Below are 25,145 nucleotides of genomic sequence, written 5' to 3'. Positions count from 1 at the left end.
TTTGTGTGTTTAGGCCAGGGTTTGACTTCGTGTGGACGGGGCCTTAGATAGGAAATGTTTTTACTTATCCAACTGTGTTACTTGTATAAACCCACCAATCAAATATTGGCTTAAAAGACATTGAAAAGATGACATGATTTACATCCAAACCACGTCTATATTTAGTTGAAAAGTGAAGAGTGAAAAGCAGTAATTTTCAGGTCGTAGAAAATGTCTTTTCAGGTGGGAATAAATCTGATGCAGCCCACTTGTCAACTATTTCTGGACTAAATCCACACTATGAAGGACCAAACAGATTTAGCCTAAAAAGTAACGTCTAAATGAACTCTGGTGTTTGGGGGGAATGAATTGAATTGAATTGAACAAAACTTTTCCCTGTGCGAGTCTCTCCAGGTTGGATTTATTTTCTGCAACATAAAGGCATAGCATACAAATGTTAATTTCTTGGAATGAAGCAGTCTTTCTTAACAGCATTCCTCATTTCTTATTTTTTTTTTACTATTTAACAAATCCAAAAACACTCAACAAATAAATCAAACACTGCAGCTCTCATTTAGGTATTTAAATGTTGCCCAAACATGTTTGAGCAGTGTTGACTTGAATGGACTCCTTGCAACAAGTTGGAGGAAAATTAACAATTTTACTTTCTTAGAGAAATGGATAAGAAAAACATTTCTCATGATTTTCATCTCCTGTGTCATCAATAAAACTTAACTTAATCCATTTAAAATCGGAGACTCCAGTCTCCTTTCTCTTGTGCATGCTTTTAACTTTTGTTTATGCCTCTTTTATTTTCTAATTTCAGTCAAAGAAATAAATACAACTACCTGGAATTACAAGACTTAAAAATATGTTTATATAAGGAAAATTTCTTCATTAAAATATTTTACCCCCAACAGATTCTGCTTTTGCTTGATCTGTCAATTTAAATTCTGTAAATCATAAAAATTTAACTAATAATCTGAGCAAAAACTTACAAAACCATAATTAAAAAAAAAAAATCCACATTTTATGATTATGTTTGTCTGATATTAGACTTAATCTGATCATCTGAAACATTTAAGCGTGACTTACAAGCAAAAACAAGAAACGTAAAGGGGAAACACATTTTCAGATCATTGTCCATTTCAACATAAAGACTTAACTCTTCACTGGGCAAGAATCAGAAAGGCAACAAATATTTACAGAATTTATTGAAAATATCAAGACAGTGACTTCAAATTTCAATGATAAAAGTAAACATCCACATGCTTTATGGACCTTGAAGAGGTCACGACTGATTTTGTTTTTCCAAGCTTTAAAGCTGGTATGTTGCAGCCCCAGAGGGCAATATTTAGCCTTGGAAAAAGTCTTAGATGATGACTGAGCCAGAGCCAAACACTTGTTTAGTATATTGGGCCCCTGAGGCATTGCCATCATCCTTAAACTATCTGAGCTGCATAAAAACAAAAAACAAAAAAACAAAAAAAAAAAAAAAAAACAGAAAAAAATTTTTGTCCTGGGAAAGGAGGTAGTCTGCAGTCAAGAACGCAGTCGATTATCTGAACCCTGAATGTGCCTTGAAGCCTGGCACAATGCCCGGGTTGTTCCAGTTACAGTTTCTGTGGGAAAACGTCCTTCCTCTGGCAGCCATGATTACCTGTGCTTCTTATTTTCACTCTCGATCCTTTATTTTCCAATGCAGAAGTCTTTGAAGATGATATCCAGAATCTCCTCTGCTCCGACTCGTCCTGTGATCCTTCCCAGTCCGGTGAGCGCTAACCGGATGCCCTCAGCTGCCAGAGCGAGGTCAGTGTCACGGTACCGTCCATACTGAGCCAGGGCAGCCACACACTGCTGCAAGTGGGCCCTGTGGCGGGCCTGGGTCAGGGTAGGTGCTCCAGAGAGAGGGTCACCACACCTACAGAGGAAGTAAGGGAAATAATGAGCCAGGGCAATAAAACCAAAAGTACTTTTTGTGCTTCACTTTGCTAAAAAAACAGACTAAAAGCAACAAATATTGGAGTTAAAGTCATAAAACTTCATCAGCAGGAGGATGAAAAAAGAGCATCTATGAAAAGCACAACTGTCACAACTGTCTTAGAAATAGACTTTAGGCTTTAGACAGATTTTATTTGTCATTTTGTTTACACAAGTGTAAAACAAAGAGGAGTTTCGTTTGGAAAGAGCTCACTGGACAATTTCATCTTTTAAAAGTGCAGCCTTGAACAGTAGTAAAAATGACTGTAAATTTACAGTTCTAACAATTTATTTTTTAAAATATATATATAAATAATGATAAAAAATAATAATAAATGTAATAATAAAATACAATACAATAACCCATTCTACAAAACATTCAGCAGTCTAATGGCGGTGGGGAAGAAACTGTTGTGGAATCTGCTGAACCTGCATCCAATGCTTCCAAGTCTCTTCCCAAATAAAAATAAATACTATTCAAAGTGCTGATTTTAAGTGAAGGAAATTCACAACAGCTACAATCAACAGTTTCTGATATCTTGCACATTCCTTTTCAGCTCTCTAAAGGGAATTTGACCATCTTAACTCTGCAGAATTGTTGTAATTTTCCCATATTAAAAACCAAATTGTTTTTTGTTTTTTTTATATATATATGGCATAAGTGCCCTTTATTAAGGTCGTGCCACAACATCTCAATAGAATTCAGGTAAAGACTTTAACTAATGCTGTAAAATCAAAGTTTGCTTCAGCTTCACTTCACCAGCAGATGACCCGACTGTCTACTGTACTGTAGAATTTTTTGGTAGACAGCAGAATCATGGGTCTATTTATCACACTCAGTATTCCAGTTTCTAAAGCTGCAAAAAAAGCCCCATACCATAACACCTTCACCACACTCTTTTGTTGATATGATCTTATTTTCCTGACATGCAGTGTTACTTTAACAACAGATGAAATGGGACATGCGCTTTCCAATGGTTTACATCTTAGTCGTTATTGCCAAGTGTCTCTCTTAAAGTGGATGAATGAACATTGACCTTAACTGAGGCAACTACAGCCTCTAGTTGTTGTTCTTGGGTCTTTTGTGACCTTTTGAATGAGTCGTTGCTGTGCTCTCCTAATAAGTTTGGTCAGAGGGGCACAGTTGAGAAGTTTAACCATTGTTGCATGCTTTCTCCATCTATGAATGAAGGTTCTCACTATGGTCACTGGAGTTTCACAACTTTAGAAATGGCTTAGTTACATCCCAATGACTTATCAAGTATTCCCTTAATTTCTCTGGACCATGTTGTGAAGTCCAGCTGTTGTTGTATTTCTTTTGTTGTATTTCACTTTGTCAGGTAGGTCCTATTTGAGTGATGTCTTGATTGAGAGCAGACGTGGCAGTAATCCTGCTTGGTTGTGGATCCAAAAAGTAAACTAAGTTCACTTTTTCACACATGGCTTGGATTTTTTTCTCCCTTAATAAAAACTTTCATTTGAAAACTACAATTTGTGTTCTTTTTCGTTGTCGCTAACTCAACTCTAAATTTGTTATATGTCCTGAACATTTTTAAGCGTGACAAACATGCAAAAAGAAAGAAAGAAAAAAAAAAAAAACACATCTGTGGAAAAACAAGGTACATTAATATAGTGGTTTTATACTGTAGATTACAAAGTCATTTTCAACCTTTCAAATAGGCATTGCTTTCAAAATCAAAACAAAATATGTTGATAAAAAACTTACATTGATTTGATGCTGCTTTGCAGCAAAGTGAGGAAATCCTTCAGTCCCTCATTGGTTTGACAGGAGATCAGGCACACAGGTGGGAGACCAGAGACCCCTCTCAGCCCCCGATTTAGCTTCTCTCTTTGAGCCTCAGGTAGCAGATCCGTCTTATTTAGGACGAGGAGACACCTGCCTGCAGTGTCACATTATAACCCCAAACCTATTAGTGGTCTGTTATTCTACAGATTTGATTTCATAGACAAACACAAAAACGGTAAAGAGAAAGAGACACAGCACATAGTTTTAACATTATTTACAATGGGAACTGAGTAATGGGAAAAGCATTAATATTTGATCAACTTTCATCTTAAACATCTAAATAAAATCCAGTTCTGTTAGTGCCTTCAATAATCACCTTGTTAGGAAAAAAGAAACCATCCGTTTGTAATTGAATGTCAGTCTAAATCCAGGTGCTCTGGAAGGCCTCAGAGGTTTGTTGAAGAGGATTAGAGAACAAACAGCCTCATGCAGACCAGACTTGGATATATTTTTACTCAAAGAAAATGGTAAAAGCAGCCACTGAAATACACATAGTAGTTAAGCTTTGCTCAGATAAGAATAGAGAAGTGATAATACAGTAAGTAATGAGTAATGAAGCAAAATGATTCAGACTAATGTAGTTTTTGACCATGATGTAATTCTATAGGTAACATGTAAAATAAATGCCAGGTTTTTTTTATTTGGAATACCAAGAGCTATGAGTAAAATACACCACATCCTAATTATCAACATAAAACCTTTACTAACAGTATCACTGATACTACTTAAAGCAGGTAACATATACATGTTAGAACACTACAGGTGTGAAAGTTACTCTTGGTTTGTATAGAAGCCTCAATTGGACTCTAGTTATAGTAGCATTATTTCAAAGTAATATTACTCAGGTAGAAGTAATAGATATTTTTTTTTTTTATTAATTTTTTTAGGTAAAAAACACTAGTTGCAACCAAACTCTGATTAAGACTAAGGCCCAGAGCATACAGGTCAGGGATAAAGTTGGGGAGAAGTTTACAGGTTTGAAATCAAAACCTCAAGCTTGGAACGTCCCACAGCATCATATGTTCAATCCATGATCAGAACGATGGCGAGATTATTACACACCCTTTAATCTACCCTCAATCTACCAAGACAAGGCTGCCTTTCTAAACAAGGACAGCGTTAATGAGGAGAGCAGCCAAGAGGCCTATGGTTACTGAGGGTCCTGTAGAACTGGTCCTGGTCCCACTTATGGCCCCCTTTACTGAATATTATATATATATATATATATATATATATAAATAAATAAATGTGTTTCTTTAAAGATATTTTTAACTATAATTCCAAAATTAAGGTAATAGCTTCAGTGGTATTGAGATAAAATCATTGTTTTTATCTGCTAAATATAATTTTAAACAAAACTAACAAAATATTATTATTTGTCACGGCTGAATTCATCAGTTCTACTTAAGCTCCAATCATGATTAGATTAAAACTGGTCATTTTCATTTAAAATACCTTCAAAATATGTAATATTCCTTCATTATGAATTTACATTGACATAACATTCCAAAGAATAACTTTATTTTATCTAAAATTAAAACTTTCAACCCCAAAACACAAATTTTCAATAAAAAAACATACATTTTTGATAAAACTAAATAACGGAAATGGCTCTTTTGTTCTCTAAACATATTTTAAATGATAAACTAATTCCCTATTTTTTTATTTCATGCTTTTCTTTGCCCCTGTGAAAACATGCTGCCCCCTTCCTGGCCCCAGTATAAATTATCTAAACCCGCCACTGAACTGAAGGAACAGTAGAGATCTAAAGTTTCGATGGGAGAGTCTCTGACCGCTTATTACTTTGTTGTTATAAATGGGAGAGAGGAAAGCCTCAAGGAGTCCTGTTTACTAAGTGTAACAAGTTATAATGAAGAATATAGAAACATGTAGAAGGAAACGATGTGCTGAGAAAATATTAAAATGGAATCAGCTGACCTGCGTGCAAAATGGAAGGGCTGCAGGAGGAGTTGCACATCATCTGAACATAACATAGCATAATACCAGAGAAGAAGCCAATAGTAACTCTAGAGGAGCTGTAGAGCTGTGCAGCTCAGGTGGGACAGTCCTTGAACCATTTTCTTAATGTATCAAGAAAAAAAAAAAATCTGTTGTTTTGTAAGGAATTCGTAAACACTGTACATTGATTTTCTTCAGCAAGAGCAGAAAAGCTGCTCAGGATGTAAGTTCATCATGACCATACCCATACCGGCTAACCAACAAATCAATGGTTTGGATCGAATAATATCCAGGTGTTAGAATGGCCTAGTTAAACTAGAGATATAAATTCAAATAGGAAAGTTTTGCAGAGCACATAATTTGCTTTTCATAGATGCTCTCTATCGATGCTCTCGGTCTCCTTGAACCCCAGTGGGCCTTGGCAGATGGCCACTCACACTGAGCCTGGTTCTGCTGGAGGTTTCTTCCTGTTAAAAGGGAGTTTTTCCTCTCCACTGTCGCTACAAGCATGCTTAGTGTGAGGGATTGTATTTGAGTCAATGAGTCAATGCAATCAACTGGTTTTCCTTAGATAGAAAACTTTGTATCAATTTGACTGTATGATCTGGTTGAACTGTAAAGTGCCTTGAGATGACATGTGTTGTGAATTTGGCGCTATATAAATAAACTGAATTGAATTGAATTGAATCAGGCTGAGACTTTAGTCATTTCTTAAAGCAGAAGAAGGTTATTTTAGTCCCAAGTCAAGGAAAACTGAATGAGACGTACATTTTTTCTATGTTCTGCATTCAATTTAACTAGGCTTCTCTAAAAGCAGGAAACTGGTTTTAACTTACTGACTTAGGACTAAGGACTTGTAGTATTACAGAACAATGGCTGCTCAGTATTTACTGGCCCTAAGCCAAAAAGTTTGCTAGTTCAGTACTAAAAGTTTGGTTTTACCTTGACATACTCAGACCCAGGAGATTATTTACTTATGTAACAAACACAAATTCATGGTCATAAAGTTACCTGATCTCTTACATAACTCTTCTTCTCTTTAATCGTGTATATAATTCATTTCAAAGTCACTCCCATCCTCATATTTTTAAATAAAAAACACAAAAGCAACATTAACTTTAACAGATTGGATTAAAAAGCCATTAAGGTCAAATTATTCCCTCATGAGGTCCTAATGAAATACCTGTTTCAGTATTTTCCTGGGAGGACAGGACGCTCCTCAAGTGGTTCAGGAGAAGCGCAGAAGCTTGATGCTCCTCAGAGGGGAGGAGCGTGGAGTCAACCACCAGCAGAGTCAGATCAGCCTGCTGCACCCTAAAACAAAACACAAACAGCATTAGTCAACCCTGCTTCAGGTTTCTGATCTGAACAAAATAATAAGTGAAGTTAACTCTTTGTTTGGCTTTTTTCCTAGATTCTCAAGGTTAAACCTTGAGATATCATCTCTCAGAACTACTTTATCTTTAGTCAAGGGAACCCATCACTGCCACAGTGGACTCTTTCTTTATGATCTGGAAATAAATTCTGCCAATTCTGAAACCAAAGTATTTTAGATAAAGTGAACAAAACCCAACGATCTCTTCCAAATATCCTTGGCATACTATTGATTTATTGAAGATAACAACTAAACCCAATGCAGAAAATGTTCAAAATGTTAATATTTAATGACACCTAGATACCTTTTATCCTCTGAATATCTGTCGTTATCTCTAAATAATCTTATTTTTCTTATTTCTGACATTATTCTAAGTCTGAATCTCACTAAGCACATCAGCAACCTATTCTAACTGCGGCAGGCTGAGGTCTGCTACTCGAAATTAACAGAAACAGACTGTTGTTAAGAAGTCTAATCAGCCTGTTGTGATCCAGTTGTGCCAAATGTTTTTGTTAGCATTAAATGGTTTTATAAGACACATCTTGTTTTCTTCAGTGACTCTTAATCAATAGACATGTAAAGTGCTCTGAACTAAACCAAAATGCCTAAAATCTGCACCAACCAGTAGTTTTGAGTTTAAAGTATAGCATTAGGAGGATAAAACAGCTGCCAGTCTAAGGGATGTTTAGACAAGCAGAAGGCCTGTTTTAAGAGAGCAGAACCCCAGCAGGGGATCTGGTAGTGGCTCTGAAAACAGAAACAACTGAATCTGACCCACAGAGAAGACGAGAAACTTTCTTGTTTTGATGAGGTGATTCTGGTGTTAGAAGATGGCAAAGCAAAGCCAGCTCAGAAATTAAAAATACTTTTCTTTTGATTCTCACACAAAACTTCTAACTCAAAATTAGACAGGAAGCCTTAAACAAATAAAAGTATTATATAAATATTTTTAAAGCCTTCTGCTATATGTTTGTTTGGATGTTTATTTTTAATCCCCATGTGATTAACAAAGAGACAATATAGTGATGACCTTACCAATTTAATAAATTAAAATAAAAAATATATATATACTGTATATATTGAATCTATTTGCATGAAAATATTTATCTTATGCAAATAAGTATATGTATATATATATATATCTGTATATAATATAGCTTAGCATAGCTTTTGAGCATTTCAGTTATATCCATTTTATTTGCCGAGCAGAAAATCTGACAAAAGAAATGTGTCTTAACCTTAAATCCCAAACTGAAAGCACCCTAAAACCAAACCCTCCTGCAGGAACAAAGATGGATCTTAAATCTGAACTAATGAATCTGTTTTATGTTGTTTTAGTCTCACAAATAAAAGGTTTTCCTATACAGCTTTTATTTGCATTGTAAATGCTTTAATGTTTCTACCTCATTGATAAACACAATTTATTTTGCTTTATAATATGGTTTTATTTAAATATTTTAAATCCCTTTATTCATTATGTACCAACAAACTATTTTAGACTGTGCTTCAATGATCACAGCTGTCATCTTTGTTGTTTTGTTTGATATTAGGGGAGCAGCAGCTTCTCATTGTATCGCTCCACTTCATGTTTTTTCAAAAGGATTTTTTTCAAAGACATGACATATTAAATAAGGGAGTTTATACTATATGCTGCTTAAAGAAACAATAGCAGCGATACCCTTTAATTCATTACGCTGACAGGAATCTACTTGAAAAACGCTGCCTTGCATCCATCCACGTTTAAGGTAGCAGCAGGAGCGGCTGCGGATGCTTGTACTCGCCATGTCCTTCCTGTAGTGACCTGGGTCATGAGCTCCAGTCCTGCTCACTGCACACCGGTTTCCTATAGAACGCACAGTTCCCACCCTTCCTATAGAGCAACCTACCAGGAGTAGGTTTGGTCTGACATCTGTTCCTTTTTTTTTTTTTTTTTTATTAAAATATTGATATATGGATCTAAACTTGTTTTTCAGACCATAGTCTCCCATTAAAATAAAAGAAAAGAGAGAATTTGCTGATCAATTTTACTCTTTTAATATTTATACTCAATACTCCATTTCTATTATTCCACTACAACATTCATAGCCTTAGAACAGTAAAACCATAAAATATCAAAGTCTGACGCTGATTAAAATGCTGAATTTTTCAACAAAAGTGGGAAAATTAATAAATTACTAAATCACTTCATAATTAATGTCAATCCCTTCAGAACCTTGTGTAAAGTCAAAATTCCAACTTTGAATAAAAAAGTTTGGGTTTAATATATAGGATATTTTTGGCACAGGAAACATAACCAGAAATGCCAACAGGAATTAAAATTAAGGGATTAGGATTAAAATTATCTAAATTTGCCCTACTCTTTAGGAATTTGACAGGAAGAAATGCAAAGAGAAAAAAAAAGGAAAATTTACTACAAATGCTCTAAAAAGCTGCAATGAGGAGAACTAAAGGCCAGTGTTAAATGTTTGTCTGGTTTATAAATTTAACTCATAACTATAATTTTGATTATTAACAATACTAACATTTTACTAACATACCTACACAGGATACAAAACAAAAAAATCTATTATAATGTTTTTAATTTTAGCTCGCACCATGCTTCATTTTAATCAGGCTTTAATGAGAGTGGAGATCCTGCAATAACATTTGTTTAGTTTTAACATCGCTATTTTAATATATATTATCAACAAAAAGTGAATGCTGAGCCCTGCAGCACTTTAAATCTTTTTTTATTGCTTTCTTTTCTTTGATTTAGTGCTTTATTGTAGCGGATGGGATTTTCTGCCTGCCAGAAACACAAGTAGCTTGGGAAACACTTGACATGTAAAAAAAATATGATTGAAACATCTTAAAAAGTGTTGATTTATTTGTACTCAAATATCCTTACTTTTAGCATATAATATAAATAGAGCAAATAGTTCTTCAGATCAGATTATCTATATTATTTTGCATACCCTACCAAAGTCATTATATAAGCACAAATAATTTTACTTGAATGTCCATCCTGTAGCATTGATGACAAATGCACCAAGTATTTTTCCTTGAAATAAATACTTCACACTGTTAACAGTTAATCATTAAAAGCATACATCTAATCTGTCAGCAACACTTTAAAAAAAAAACTCTTTAGACCCAACAATGAGGAAAGGTGGCTTTTCATTACGCAACCTCCTGAGTGCGTTTGTCCTGTGTATTTATAACTGTCTCAGCACTTGTATAAACTCTGGCTGCTACACAGACATTACAGAAAAGACTTATTTCTTCCTTTCTTTGTTTTCCAGCACATGCTTCATTGGTCTGAACTAATTTGTTCTGTTAAATTACACACGTGCAGATTTGCTGAGGCAGCGATCTTAGTCTAATATTATTATCATTATATAGAGCTATCCTGTTTATGCTGTTAAACAATTTCAATATCAGATGACTGCATTGTCAATTCAGATAAAGTTGTCGCTCTGCTTCTTACCTCTCTCGAGCCCGACGTACGCCCTCCTGCTCCACCAGGTCTGGGCTTTCTCTGAGGCCTGCTGTGTCGCTTAGCAGGACAGGGAAGCCCCCGATGTCCAGTGCTGTCTCCACTACGTCTCTGGTGGTACCAGCAATGGGAGAAACAATGGCTGCAGGTCTCTGGCCTGAATTTATGAATACAAACAAAAAAAAGCCACTAAAATCTTTCTGTTGTTAACTATCATAAAAATTAAACTCTGTCTCAAATAATGATTTATTTTTGCTCCCTGCTCAGCAAATTCAAACTTACTTCAAGTGATATTTTCCACATAAAAGGTAACTAGCATTTTTTTTAATTCATATTAAATATGAATAATTCAGTCATTAAATAATCGTTAACTGAAGTATAGAGACTGTATAACGCGCCATTAGCTGACAGAGCTACCAAATTAGAGCAGCAATTATACGAAAATTGTAAAAAACAAATATGTAAATATTTTGCATTTAATATATAATATTGTTTTTTTTCTCTCAATATGCTCTATCCAGAACTCTTTAAGTGGAAATATTTTAGTTTAATCTGGTTTAATTTTGTAAAAAGTCTTAATAAAAACAATAATCGACAGATTAATCGATTTACAAAATAATCATTAGTGCAGCCCTAGTATAGGGTTAGTTTAATAGGTGAATAAATCTGTTGCACAAGTGCAAAGTCATGTAACTCAAGTAACAATTAAATAAAAAGTTTTCAGTACCAGCAATCACATATGGATCAGATCAGAAAGAACTGAGAGGAAATGTTGAGAATAAAAATCCAATCCAGTCTTTAAATCTGAATCAATACCCAGCCCTACCAATAATCATAACAAAAATAATAACATATATAAGCAAACAAGCAAGAGGTTAAGTTGAGAGACAGATTCGCATTCCAGCAGGATTATGAGATTAAACACAGAGTCAGAGCTACAATGGAATCAATTAAATAAAAGCTGTTATTTAATTTATTCAAGCAGTTTAACACAAACTGCTTCCAGCTTGTGATGAATATAAAGAGCTGGTAGAGACACCTTAAAAGAACTGCAGCAAAGTTTAAAGCTTTAATATGTTTATTTGTGAACAATGACTAAATCCATGTTATATTTTCATTTAACCTGGTGGTAATGTGCTACTCTTGGTTGATCTACCACATACATTTCCTGAATGGGTTTGTGGTTGTAACATTAGAAAACATTTAGAAAAACCAACGTGTTTACAAAGAAATTTTACAGGGAAACTATGATTGGATCATGATAACCAGCTAATGTAATGATGTTTCATCAATATTGGTGTGAAAGTGTATCATCAACCAGATCAGATATTTTAAAGTTTGTCAGAGAAAGGTTTCTCCCCCGCCCTTTTAAGAAATCCAAACGTTGCAAAGGGATCCCGCTACTCTGCTGCACACATGATTACCATCACATCGTCCTGAGCCCCGAATTTTCCAACTTTTCGATTCGACCCCTTTTCAACCCACATGGCCTGAAAAGCCTCCTGGAAACGTCTAACATTAGACACTTTCCAGAGATCCTGTTGGGTTTATGGTTTAAGAAGTAAAATCTGTTTATGTAAGATGAATGGAAACAGTCTGTGGTCTTCAGATGACGCTGTTTCAAGGTAACAAACCATAGAGCTTTATACGACATATCTATGCTTCGCTTTTGTCCACCTACAATTAAATGGTTTTGAGATCGGGTGGCAAAGGCATTCACTAATCGTTTTTATATAATTGCAATCTAGTCTTCTAATCACCACTAAACTGAAAACAGTGATATTGACTGATAGCCAGGACGATGCACCAACAATGAGTGTCTAAAATAATAAATGTGCTTCTTAAAGAAAGAGCTGAATCTTTTTTTTTCTTGAGTCTTATTTTGTTTGCCCAAATCAGATATTTACATAAAACCCCTTTTAAAAAGACAAAAAACCATACTGTTTCCTTTGTCCTTCAAGTCATCTATGTCCTCAACTTAGGTTAAAATTTCTGAAAAGACCCGACCACTCCACTTTAAAAAAGAAAATTGCTCAAAATCGCTCATGGCAGCTTACTGTACTTTCCAAAAGAAGATTTATAAATTTTCCACTATGTCAGACTCACCACCGGTAGGTAAAAATGGGGACGAGCACGTACGACGGCCTTATGTAAACATATCGCCAGAATGATTGACAGTTAGGAGGACCACTTATTTTGATGATCCACCCGGAAAAAGAACCTCCACTATACCTTTAGGTCAAGATTAAAAATGTATTTATTTTTCTTGGTCTTTGAAGCACTTTATAGACCTCAAAAATGAATGTAACTGGAATGTGACTGGGGTATACTTTGTCCTCTCACTTTTCCAGCTAATTTCATAATAGATTGTTTACAATTTTGAGCCAATATATGTGATGCAGTAACTACTGTAATGCTGATTGGTCAGCCGAGGTCTATTACATAAGCCATAGGGACAGTTCCCTTTATCATAAACTGTAACCCAGGAATTAATCAAATTCTGCAACAATTAAATGATTTTCAAATATTTCAATTAAGAGTTTTCACTTAGTTATCTGTATCTAGTCTAGTCTTATAAAGGATTGTGGCACATTTTTAACTGTAGACTCATGTACGTGTTAAATTAAAGAGTATGACAACATCAATTATAAGTAATGGTCCAAAACGATAAAACCAGGAACAACACATAAAATAATCTTTTTAAGAGTCTTTGTCTTATGCAATATTTATTAGAAAACGTCCTTCTCTTGGACGTGAACAAAAGAGACAACAAACCAGAACAAGACAGGATAACCGGATTATTATTCTATTAGAGAGCCCCTGCCAAGCTCCTGTTCCGGAGGGTTTAAATAAACCGTTTCTAAATGACTCCAGGAAAATATATCCAAAACAAAAGTAATATTCAAACAATAAACTTCTCAGGTTGACACCATGTTGATTAGACAGTTGGAAACTGGAGTAAAGGTGATTTCATAGAAGACTTTGAAGTTACGAAATTAATTTACATATTTATATCTGTAGTTATCCAGTTAGCAAAGTTGGACCAGTCAGCCACAAGCTGAAATCCAATTTGGCTGAAGTCTAAGTCGGTGAAAATCAATTTGTACATGAACTTTTATAGTCTTTCTAACTTGAACAATAACCGGAAAACAGTTTTATCACCAGCTTTTGATAAATTGCTGTACATTTTTTTCAGTTTTCACTGAACTTCCTGAAATCTATGTCTACTTTCAGGGATCATTCATATAGAGATTATATTAATCTGCAAAGGAAATATATCCGTCTTTGTTTTATTGTACGGACCTCAGTATCAGCCCTCTCTGAATCCACATAATCTTAACCTTTGATAGATGATACCTGTTCTCCCTAATAAATCATCCATAATGAACAATAGGTCTGTGTTTATTTTACGGCTGGCTTATTCATTCATCATGTGGGTGCCTGCATGCATTCTGATTGTCTCGGCTCTTACAGAGTGTGTTGAGGAGACTACTTTTCCCTGCGTTGGTGGCACCGGCGATCACCACATGGACTCCACTGCGAAGTCTCTCCCCTCGCCTCTCATCCTTTAGATGCTGTCCAATCTCTGCTTGCAGATCATGCACTGAGATGTCCACTAATGAAGGAGAAAAACTGTCAGAGAAAGATACTGAAAGGGTTTACTATAACTATAATGCTTTAAATTTTTATTTGTTAAAAAAAAATATGTTTCTTTTCTGATGCCTGGCACCTTTTGAGTTAAATAGACCCTTAGAAAAAGTGTACGGAATACATATTCATCCAATTACTATCTGGAAATACTCAATTTACTCAGGTTCTATTCTTTGAACCCATAACTTCGCTTCGTTTAACCCAGATGCAGCAAAGTTTCCCTTCACTAACAGGGATGGCACTCAGAGTTGGTGGGATTGATGCTGAAGAGTCGGAGCTACAATCTTTAAATTTAACCGCTGAGGTTTTCCACTTATACATACCTTGTTCCAAGACTCCTTCCTCAATGAGCTCATCCTCGCTGAAGTCTATGAAGGCTTCGACGTGTGCTAAACACTGTGATAAAAAGAAGAGGCAGAAGTTGTCTGCATACAGCTTGGAAGGACAATTCATTTTAGCCAAATCAACAAAAAAATATATTTTCTAACAACATAATGTTCCTTTTGGTTACATTTAATTCATTTATGTGGTTTGAGGGAATTAATAGAGCAGAACTGGTACTATATGTAACTTTTTATATTAATATATATATATATATATATATATATATATATATATATATATATATATATATATATATATATATATATATATGTATATAGAGCACATACACATATATGAATAAATGTCATCTTGCCATGATAAATAGTAGGGCTTGAACTAACGATTATTTTGCAATTTGATTAATCTGTTGAATATTTTTCCAATTAATCAATTAATAATCAGATATAAAAAAGATTTTTTAAAGAATTTTTTTTTTTTAACAAAACCAGGTGAAACAAAAGCTTTTCCACTTGAGGAGTTATGTATAGAGCATATTGACAGACGGAACGCTTTTTTTGTTTTTAATCTTAAATGCAAAATGTTTATATATTTTTTTACAATTTTGGTATAATTACCGATTTAAGTTAGTAGCTCTTCCAGCTAAAGGTATGTTTTACAGTCTCTATCCTCAACTTAATGATTAATCAATTACTAAATTAGTTGACAATTATTTAAATAATCGATTAATCGTGATTAATCCGATTGTTGCTGATTGATTGATCCAATTGTTTCCCTCCCTAGTAAATAGAGTAAAACACAGGAACAAAATGTGTAAAACCATTTCTTTGGAAACGTCTGTATGTAACCAAAGTGAGTTACTGGCAAAGCACGTCATTAAGTCATAGTACAGAACTGAGCCTTATTAGGAAGTTCTGTTACAGTGATGTTGAACAAGATATTTTGTGGTAAGTTTTAAAACCCAGACTAAAGCTTTTCAAACTCATGTACAATGTAATAAAAAGAGCAACTGTAAAATAAAACTCAAAACATAAGTATTAGGATTGTAATTTGTTACAGAAAGATCTGATCTTTGGTATAGTTTTACATCAATCATATCAGTACATCTAGATGGGACAGTGAGATTCCAGGCTTCCTGTTTTTCCAGGGCTTATCACTCACCAGCTTCCCTTAAACTCTTGATGCATACATGCTTCTTTTTATCTTAATCTAAAGTACATAGGTGGAACAACTTTAATATCTCCACCCCAACATACTGCATCTTGATAAACATTAAGGAGCATACACACAATAGTAGTAAAGTTGAAGAAAAACAGGAAGCATCAGACTCTAGCAGTTCGCCCCGTTCACTTGCATGGAAAGCCATTATAAAATGTTGCATTGTTTAGGTGTCGGATAAAGATTTGACCCCTGTCATCCCACAGATTGCATACTGCTGATTAGCTTCGTTCTCAGAAATTTCAGTCTAAAATAATAGCCTGCCTATACAGCCTGAAGGAACCACAGCTGCTGACAGGCAGCTAAAACAAAGCTTCTCAGGGGAGAACACCTGGATTGGCTGGTGAGGTCTGCTGCCAGAACCATTCACAGAGGAAGACGTTTGGGCCAACTTCCACTAGGATGAAAGCATTCACCTGCGTTCATTGACCTTCTCTGCTCAACTGCCTTGACAGGATATGTGAGAGAAACTGAGCCTTTGTGACGATTAAATCGAAATTAGAAAACATTCATTTAAGACCCTGGGTTTAGTCAGTTGTTCTATTGTCAAGCAGACCCGTGCAACAGCTCCATGGATTTCTCCATTAAGCTCACACTCATTAGCCCAGTTAGACCTCCCTCAGTCTATGAGGGCAACCAAATCACATATGACTGTCTCAGCTCTACGGCTTCATTTCTTCATTAAGAAAAAAGAAAGCAGTTATCTTCCACAGCAGAGACTGTAAAAGCTCATTTCAATCTGAAAAACTCACACAAAAAGAAAAGACGATTAGAAGAATTTTATTGATATAATTACTTAAGTCTTTCGCGTTCAGACCTCGGCAGGAAACATTAGCGCAGAATTTGTTTTGATATGCATAAACAGGAATAAATAATAGGGATGTTTCCCCCCCAGGCCTAAAACTAGTGGCGGCATGGAGAGAATGAAGTTGGTCAGTCCATGACTGCTGGCTGGTGAGACGGTGTGCTTGAACTGTATGAAGAAATCCGTTGGGCTGCGTGATACTAGTGAATCACTCTGGGACCTGGAAGATGGAAGTCCAGCTTGGATAACACAGGTTGAGTAAACCTGTCCATGATGAGCAAGCATGAAGCGACAGTGGAAAGCAAAAACCTCCCCTTTGGGAAGAAACCTTTGGCAGAACCAGGCTCAACATGGCGGCCTTCTGCCGGACCGGTTGAGATGAGGCAGGGAACGCAGTAAGACTCCAGGAGGAATGACACTCTAATGAAGCTTAAGCTACAATGGTGGAGAAGACGATGGAGGTGGGTTGAATCTGGGTCATCTGAATAGAAGTCTGACGAAGCGCAACCGCTGCCTGCACTTTAGGCGCCGTCTATGAGATGTCCCTTTGAAGATGAACTATAAATGCTGATTGGCTCATGACAGGCGATTAGTAATCGTTTCTTCAGTTGAACTTTGCCTAGGCTCCATTTAAACTGATCAGGTTGTAGTAACCTACTGCAATGTAACGCAAGTAACATAAAGCTGTTACCACTATGAGCAAAGTAATTAGTAACAGAGCTGGGGGATTGATCCATAAAAGGGATTCATCTAATTTTCTTTTTAATGTAGATTTAGTTTGCAGAAAATATTTTTTTAGTATTATTGTTATAGTGATTTATTATTTTTTTTTATTATGTATTTATTTTTTCTCAGCTAATGAACTTCTTGGGCTTCCGTAGTGATATGGATTCATCACTTGTTGTTCTAAAACATTTACTTATAACAGATGAAATAGCTGACTGGGTGAAACCACAAGCTGCAAACATTTAGTTTGCTTTATTTTCATTGTTTGTTGTGAAACATTTATTTCATGGCATAATTGTTTTTTGCCCTTTAAAGGTCACCTCACTAAGAGGATGATTAAAATAAAAGCTAAAAGCTGTCATTGAAAGTAATGTATTAAATTTTTCATTTTTAATGAAACTTAAATTAAGGGAGAGAAAGAAAACGATTAGTAGGAGTTTATAAATTAGTTGGTAAGCCATGTAGCCCACTCCTATTAGCTTACTTAATTGGAAAAAAAAAAAACAAATCCAGCTACTAACCTTTTTTTAATGTAACTCAGTTACTCCAAACACTGAGTCAAACAAAATACACAGAGGCGGCATCATTGTCATAAATAACCTTAAATTAACAAATAAGATGAGATTAATCTAGTAGATCTGATTAGCATAACTTAGCTTTTCTTTGTGGTTGATCGTATTTGTGGTTTTCTATATAAAGTAAAGTACTCAGAGGTAGCAAAATAACAGCTGATATGTATAGATGAGTTTTCTGACTCCAAATATGAACACCAAAACACGTACAACACGTCCTACAGCAACATGAAAACAGGAAGTCTCTGATTCCTTTAAGAGAAACTGTGGAGATAAGAACAAAGGCAACAAAAGCTTGTGTGGGAGTGAAACTGCTGAGGCCTGACCTGCAGGTTGACACAGACCACTGCTTTCCAAATTCTCTTTAGGAAATAAAAATCAGAGAGTTTAAATAGAGACTCTTTTTAGAGTAGCTGCTGTGATGCCAGAGGTTTCATGTTATATGAAAGTATTTCTCAGTTGAGGACAGAAACATGCAAAACGTATAGCATGTTAAATCCAGCTATGCACTAAAAATCTAATATTGCACTAAATGCTGAAATACAGACCAGCTTTTAGTTAAAGTTTGCAGCAACAGCAGGTTTGATTGAACAAATATTCTAATGTATCACCGATCAAAAGAGTCAAAAAGGAAAATAGCTTGCAATTTAATATCAATGATTTTTAGGATTATAGGGGGGAAAAAATGACACCAGAAAATAATTCGATAAATTCGATTCGATATTCGAATGCTTGGGCTTCTAATCAGAGATGATAACCTTAATGACCCCCCCCTCCTGTCCTACCCGTTTCAATCTGTGGCTCCAGTTCTGATAGAGGCATGCCAGATCTCCCGACATCTGCCTGAGAGCTTGTCTCCGCTGAGCCTCAGTCTCTGCATGGATCAAATCCCCAAGTCCTTCCACCTTCAAGCAGATTTACATGGATGTTTTCATTATAATCATTTGCATCCATAAGACTGTGATATGATTTTCAGTTTGTCCAACATTCAATGATCTTTAGACTCATTAAATCTACTTTGATATTCATTTCCTCACATTTTTAGGTCCAAAAAACAGATATGCTTAATTTTTCTATGTAAGGAAGTCATGTAAATTTGATTTGCAGGACCTTTCAGTCAACTTTTCCATCTTCAAACTTTGAAACACATTTTCAAGTTAAGTAAATCCGTAGTTAAATTCCCATGTTTTAGCTAATCATAAAAGGTCAGGATTGTTCTTTTCATTCTTTAATGACTAGGATTAAAGAATAGGATGTTTTGTCCAAACTGCAAAAACTGATCTAAAAACAAATAGAAATGTCCTAAAATAATTGCATTTGCCCTTAATTTCAGCAGGTAAATAAGACGATCTGCCAATGGAATCAGTATTTTTGTCCTCATATCAAATAATCATCTAATGCACTTGAAATAAGATAACACAGTTCTTTTATCTTATTTTAGAATTAAATTGCAAAATGTATTTGGTAAATTACTATACCTACCTGCTCAAATAAAAGGAAAATACACTTATTCGGCTTGACTTGCAATTTGTTTTTTTGCATTGCAGCCAGCACTATGATTGATCAATTACCTTTCAGCGTTGATGCTCTGCAAAAAATTGTCTATCTAACAAAGTCTTACAATCTTATACAAAACCAAAAAGTATTTTTGATCTTGCTTTGAGATTGATATGCCAAACATATTTAGAATATACATCTTGATTTAGAGAAGTCTTACCAAGTGGAATTGTGTTACTGTACCAGATTATTGAACATATTTTTCTTATGAGAAAACGTGTGCCTTCAGCTGTTTGTTTTCCAAACAAAGCATTAAGAAAATAAAGCTCTACATTTCAGTACTTAAAAAAAAGAATCTAAAGAAGCCTGAAAGCTGCATTTAAGTATGACTACCGTATGTCTTTCTTAACCCCTTAAATAATGGTATGAGACAAAACATGAGAAAGGGGCATTTTTTATGATCAACTCGCAGGTAAACACTATGTCTGAGAATGCTTTCCCCTGACTTGCCTCGGTTAGATCCAGCTTCCCTGCATGGAAAGCCCTCCGCGTGAACTCACCGGCTTCTGCAGGCCTCATGCCAGGCACGCTTCCTGCAAAACACACACATGCAAACAAAAACTTTAAGAAACAGCACGGCGTATGCCCGCGTCATGCACCCAAAACAAACACATAACCTCAGCAGGATCAAATAAAGGGTCAGGGCATCACAACAGGCAGATATGCAGGTTAACAAAGGTCATGTGTTCATTGTTCTTCAAATCTCCCTAGGAGACCAAGGGGAATACAACATTTTTAGGAAAACAGGAGTTATTATCTAAAATAAATAGAGGGCACAGTAAGAGTATTAGAATATTATTTTAGAAAAAAAAAATTAAATCTTTCCACAACCCAAAAACCATTGGTTCAATTGGTTTCTCTAAAAGGCTCTTAGGAATAATTGTGTGCATGATTGGTTAGGAAGTATCACAGCTCCTATTCTACTGTAGTTGTCCCCCAAACTAGTATAAGGACATTATAAACAATAGATGGATCGGTATCTATCAAAGCACAGTTTATATCCACAGTTTATAATTGTTCCTGAAATTAAAAAACAAAAACAAATGTTAACAGCTCTGTGCTTTCTCTGATAAAATACCGCCCTCTATGGAGTCCACAGTGAAATTGCAAAGAAGCTTTCTTGGTCAGTCACAATAGGACTGGTCATGCTTGCCAGTGCAAATATCTTCAGCACTTTAGAAATGGCGACACAAGTGTCAGCTTCCTTTCTTTAAGTCTCCAATATGACTCTAAAGGGTAGAGAGTTTATAATACCCCTAAAGGCTCAGGGCTTGGGAGAGAGAGAGGCTAAAAATACCCAGAAATGGAGCCACTGACACCCTGAAACAGAATATTACTTCCCAGTTTATAGTCCTGGTTCAGGTTGAAATATATAAAGATGCAGAAATAATGGTGTTTACCTAGAGCTTGTAGGACAGCAGTAATGACAGCAGGACCGCCATGGATATGGAACTCTGCGCTGTCTTCTCCCGTGAAGCTATGAGGAGCTGATAACAAAAGAAAACTATTTGTCATCATGAATATACTATTTTAAGATGAAATTGGGATCTCTGATAAAGATTTGCACAAAGTCTTCCTATAATTTTTTCTTTTAATACAATCAAATAGGGATGTGCAATAACCGGAGAATATGTAAATAAAAATCTATTGCTAAAACCATTAATAAAGTCATAAATGAACCCAATTTTTTATGTCTTTTTTTTCCCACATCATTAGCTTTAGTATCTCATTTACTAAGTATATAGACCAGGTGTGGGCATCAAGTCTATTCAACTGTCCAGATATATATATAAAGAATACAATATATACCAAATATTGCATTACCAAAATATACCAATTTGCACCATGTTTTTTCTCCCACACTGTTTACATTTCACCACTGCTGCACTTTATGGAATGGAAATCTTCATTTACTCTCTAAAAAACTTTTACAAAACAAATTTTTTTGTATAGTACAGCTATAGTATAGTATAGTTTTTTATCCACTCTGTGTATTCAAAATGACAATAAAAGTTGTCCAAGTCGAAGTGCATCTAAGCTGTCCTTTGGGATGTTGGGGACTCCTTAAGCGAGATAGAGATTGGATCTTTATGATGCAGACTGGGCTGGATGTAAGTCTCTGCCTCAAGCAGATGAGCTTAATTATCTTGATGTTCAGGTTCATGAGTGATGGTAGGAAGATGGACACACAGACTGAGTCTTCATCTACAGTTAATTCTGATGCTGCTCTTGATTCTCTGATCTATTACAAATCGGACCCTTAATTATGGTCACTGGATAGAGATTATCCCAAAAAGAATGAGATCCTGTTCCTCTTTCCTACTCATGAATGTAAATGTGTGGAATTTACTTCACTCTACAGGTTAATTAACTAGAATTGTGTGCTTCGATCCAATGAATCAATAACTCAGTTTTTCAGCTTAAAAGCTCTAGGTGCGTTTGGAGTAGAGCCAATTCCGTAAAAGTTTAAAAAACAATCCACTGGACTTGGTTTCCAAGATTTGAAGACGTTTCGCTACCTCTCCCATTCAAATGTCTGACATTTGTCCAGACATTTGAATTGAGATAGCTTCCTGGAGAGGTGGCGAAACGTCTTCAAATGACTATGAACTGGATGACTGAGAATCTTCATCAGAGTAGAGCCAATGATAAATATAACGGAGAAGTACCTTAGGGCCACTGTTCAGCAGGGGAGAAAATCTATGATGATGTGGGTCATCTTCTCTTTTTATCCAAACCCTGACAGGGTTCACTACATCATACATTTTGTTTACATCATAAACGTGGTGGGATCTGTCAGAAAACTCATAATGAGTCATCATCAGGTCTTTCAGTGGGACGAAAACACATACAGTCATATCAACACAGGAATAATTGACCAGGAGCTAATCAGCTTTGTGGCGTGACCAATTCAGTCCTCAGACCTAAATCTGGTTGAAAAAACTAAAGGTGAGGAGTTGAAATCCTGGAGGAGGATCCAGAACTCTGAAGGATCAAGACTAAGGTAAGGAAAGATGCCTCTCACCTTATTATCAAAAGGGGATTGTTTTGACTCAGAGTCCTTAAAATAGAATTTTCTTTCGACTGGTTAAATGTACAGTTTTCTAGGGAGGCCTGTTTCCGCCCCATGAAACTGAAAAGAAAAAAATGGCAAATAGATTCAAAGTCATAATTTCGACCTTCAAAGTAATAATTATGAGACACAAAGTCATAATTTTGACTTTTAAAGTCGTAGTTATGAAATAAAAAAAGTCATAATTATGAGATAAAAAGTTGTAATTTGGATATATTTGACATTCTATCTTTGTATGTTTGGGAGCTTTATTCTCACCTGGGAACCAGAGGACCAGTCCACGATCCAGGATTTCTTTGGAGTAGGGGTCTGTGATGCTACGTAACATAGCAGTTCGTGGAGGAGGCAGGTGCTTCCTGAGCCCTACCATGGATCTTAATGCTGTAGTTGCAGCGGGACCACTGATACGGACCACAGCCACCCCACATCTTCCATGACCTGATGACAAAGCGAAGATGGTGTCAGCATCTGCAAGCCCAGCCTGCAGAACTCCGTCTCCAGAGGACAGATGACAACACTGATGGATCTTTCTGTGGGAGAAAAGGTTACCTGCGTTAATTACATTGAACCTTTGGCATTTCAGAGTACAGGATAGTAGACGTTAGCACATCAAGACATTTTACTCCCAACTTCGCCCTCGACTATGAATATGGATAATTTAAGGTGAGCAGCTACTTTCTCTTAGTTTTTTTCTTTACACATTTACTTTTTTCTGCTTACAAAATACAATAAAGAAAATAAATATTAGGTTCCTAGAAAAAAAATCATGCTGCATTACAGATGAAGTCCTTTGAAGGTTCTCACAAATTGTTGGCTGGACTTGCTGCATTTTGGTATTATGCATCTTAAATTAACAGCTTTATATGTAACCTTAAAGTAGAGAGAATGCATTATTTAATAAAATTATTTTGTACATAATTTTCTAACTATAGGCTATACAAAACATTAAAGTGACATTGTTTTTCCTTTTTTGAAGGATTCAGATTTAACTATCTCCAAAGTGCTCTTAAAAGTGGTCCAATTTGAGCCCCACTGATCAAGCTTAAGGACTGACCTTGACACTTAGGATGAAATTGTGTTGCTGGATGAAGAAAGTAACATTTTGTAATCCAATAAAAAATAAAAGGGAATAAAAAGAGATTGTCCCCATGTATGGATAACTACAAGTGTATCTAAACTTTGATACATTTTTTTTAAAGAGGAAAACTTTGTGGCAAAGTACATGATGCTGGTTGATGCTTGGTTTGACCTTAAATAGAGAGATTTGTTAGTTTATGATACATCTAATAATTAGGGGAGGGGGTATTAGATCTGCTAATCATAGGTTACAAAAGATTAAATGTTTGATGTCTACGATTCCAATTTCTGCTTTTAGTTAAGATTTTCATAAGGCCTTTCTAAGTAAATTTTTCAGATTGTATATTCAAGAAAGAAAGATAGACATGTAGAGGACATAAGGACTAGATGGGCTAAAAAAGTTTCAGTGGATTAACAACATCAAAACAGGAAGTTTTTCTCAAATAGAAGGGGGGATAATATAATTGTTGGAAAGCTGTGATTGTGATTTGTGCGCCATCTAATCAAATAGTTTGTTACTTTATCTTCTCGAAGACCTAAACCCAATTTTTCTTTTAAATAAGAGCACATACTTTAGTAGTTGGTGCAATTAATGTAATTATGTTAAAAGTTGATGCATCAAGGACGAGTTTTATTTTGACCAGAATATTATCTGTTGTTGGGTTTGATGTAAGATTCTTTTAGCGCAGGCATGAATGTGACCCCTTTAATGCTACTCAGTTAATATTAACTATTAGACAGGCACATTATTCGTCATAACTTAATAAAATAATAATACAAATTATTGTTAAAATAATTTAAATGTGGCATTATTAAAATTAGGCTATATGTATGTATATATATATATATATATATATATATATATTTTTTTTTTTTTTTTAAAAGCCTTTACGAATTTAAAAATAAGCTGAATGACAAAAATAGCCCCAATGTTTTTTTTTCAATGTTTTGTTTTTGATCTTTGCAATTAAGTAGATTGTTTGGAGACATGAGCCTTGTTTAGATAACAAATATTATTATTACTAGTAATAACATCCTATATTACACCTTTACATCGCTGGCATTTTAAAGGAATAGGCTAAAGAGACTGAAACAAATCAAATCTCTGTGACAGTCTGCTAGTTAAACAGATCAGATAAACACTATCCTTAAAGGGACACATACTGGATAGAAAAGGCAAAAGGGACCAAAATAAGCACTTCCAGGTTTTTGCACAGTGGCAACTGTAACTTCATGAAACACTTCATTTAACATGTCATTTAAAACGGCACGTTGTTTATGTGAATTTGGTCTGAACTGTAAATAATTATAAAACAGATAAAAACCTTGTCCTGAGCGCACGGGTCGCAGCTCTGTAAATCCCTCCACAAACAGCTGAAACTGGCAGCATTGTTGCAGGACAATACATTAAATGTTTAATTTATTAGCAGGTTATTTTACAAAGTTAGATCTATTCCATTCTCCTTGATTTTAACCTGCTAGCTGCTATTAAGGAACTCTGGCATAGTAGTCGATCACCTAGGACCTTCATTAAACAGGCAAACCCATG

The 25,145-nt window shown here is 35.3% G+C and overlaps 1 protein-coding gene across 1 annotated transcript; it reads right to left on the bottom strand.

Moving 5' to 3' along the window:
• Positions 1-1,007: 1,007 nt before the first annotated feature.
• On the bottom strand, positions 1,008-25,145 carry gtpbp3 (GTP binding protein 3 (mitochondrial)). The gene is made up of 11 exons (XM_015390465.1): positions 24,922-25,145; positions 22,778-23,049; positions 20,847-20,933; positions 19,897-19,979; positions 18,675-18,794; positions 14,550-14,622; positions 14,048-14,191; positions 10,567-10,732; positions 6,909-7,039; positions 3,686-3,860; positions 1,008-1,900 (listed from the first exon to the last, which is right to left on the bottom strand). Exons 1-11 carry the CDS (start codon positions 25,002-25,004, stop codon positions 1,669-1,671), a joined length of 1,566 nt encoding a protein of 521 aa, XP_015245951.1. The 5' UTR covers positions 25,005-25,145; the 3' UTR covers positions 1,008-1,668.

Source organism: Cyprinodon variegatus, unplaced genomic scaffold (assembly GCF_000732505.1).
Source record: "Cyprinodon variegatus isolate N-32 unplaced genomic scaffold, C_variegatus-1.0 Scaffold501, whole genome shotgun sequence".
Lineage (NCBI taxonomy): Eukaryota > Metazoa > Chordata > Actinopteri > Cyprinodontiformes > Cyprinodontidae > Cyprinodon > Cyprinodon variegatus.
The sequence above is the reverse complement of the archived record's forward strand: the minus strand, read 5'-3'. Positions and strand labels throughout refer to the sequence as shown.

Excerpts from the sequence above, each read along its gene's own strand:
- gtpbp3 (XM_015390465.1), bottom strand. The coding sequence starts at position 25,004 with ATGTATTGTCCTGCAACAATGCTGCCAGTTTCAGCTGTTTGTGGAGGG. Across the intron at positions 14,192-14,549 it reads GGAAGGAGTCTTGGAACAAG|TGGACATCTCAGTGCATGAT; the intron begins GTATGTATAAGT and ends CTCCTTCATTAG. Across the intron at positions 7,040-10,566 it reads GTACGTCGGGCTCGAGAGAG|GGTGCAGCAGGCTGATCTGA; the intron begins GTAAGAAGCAGA and ends GTTTTGTTTTAG.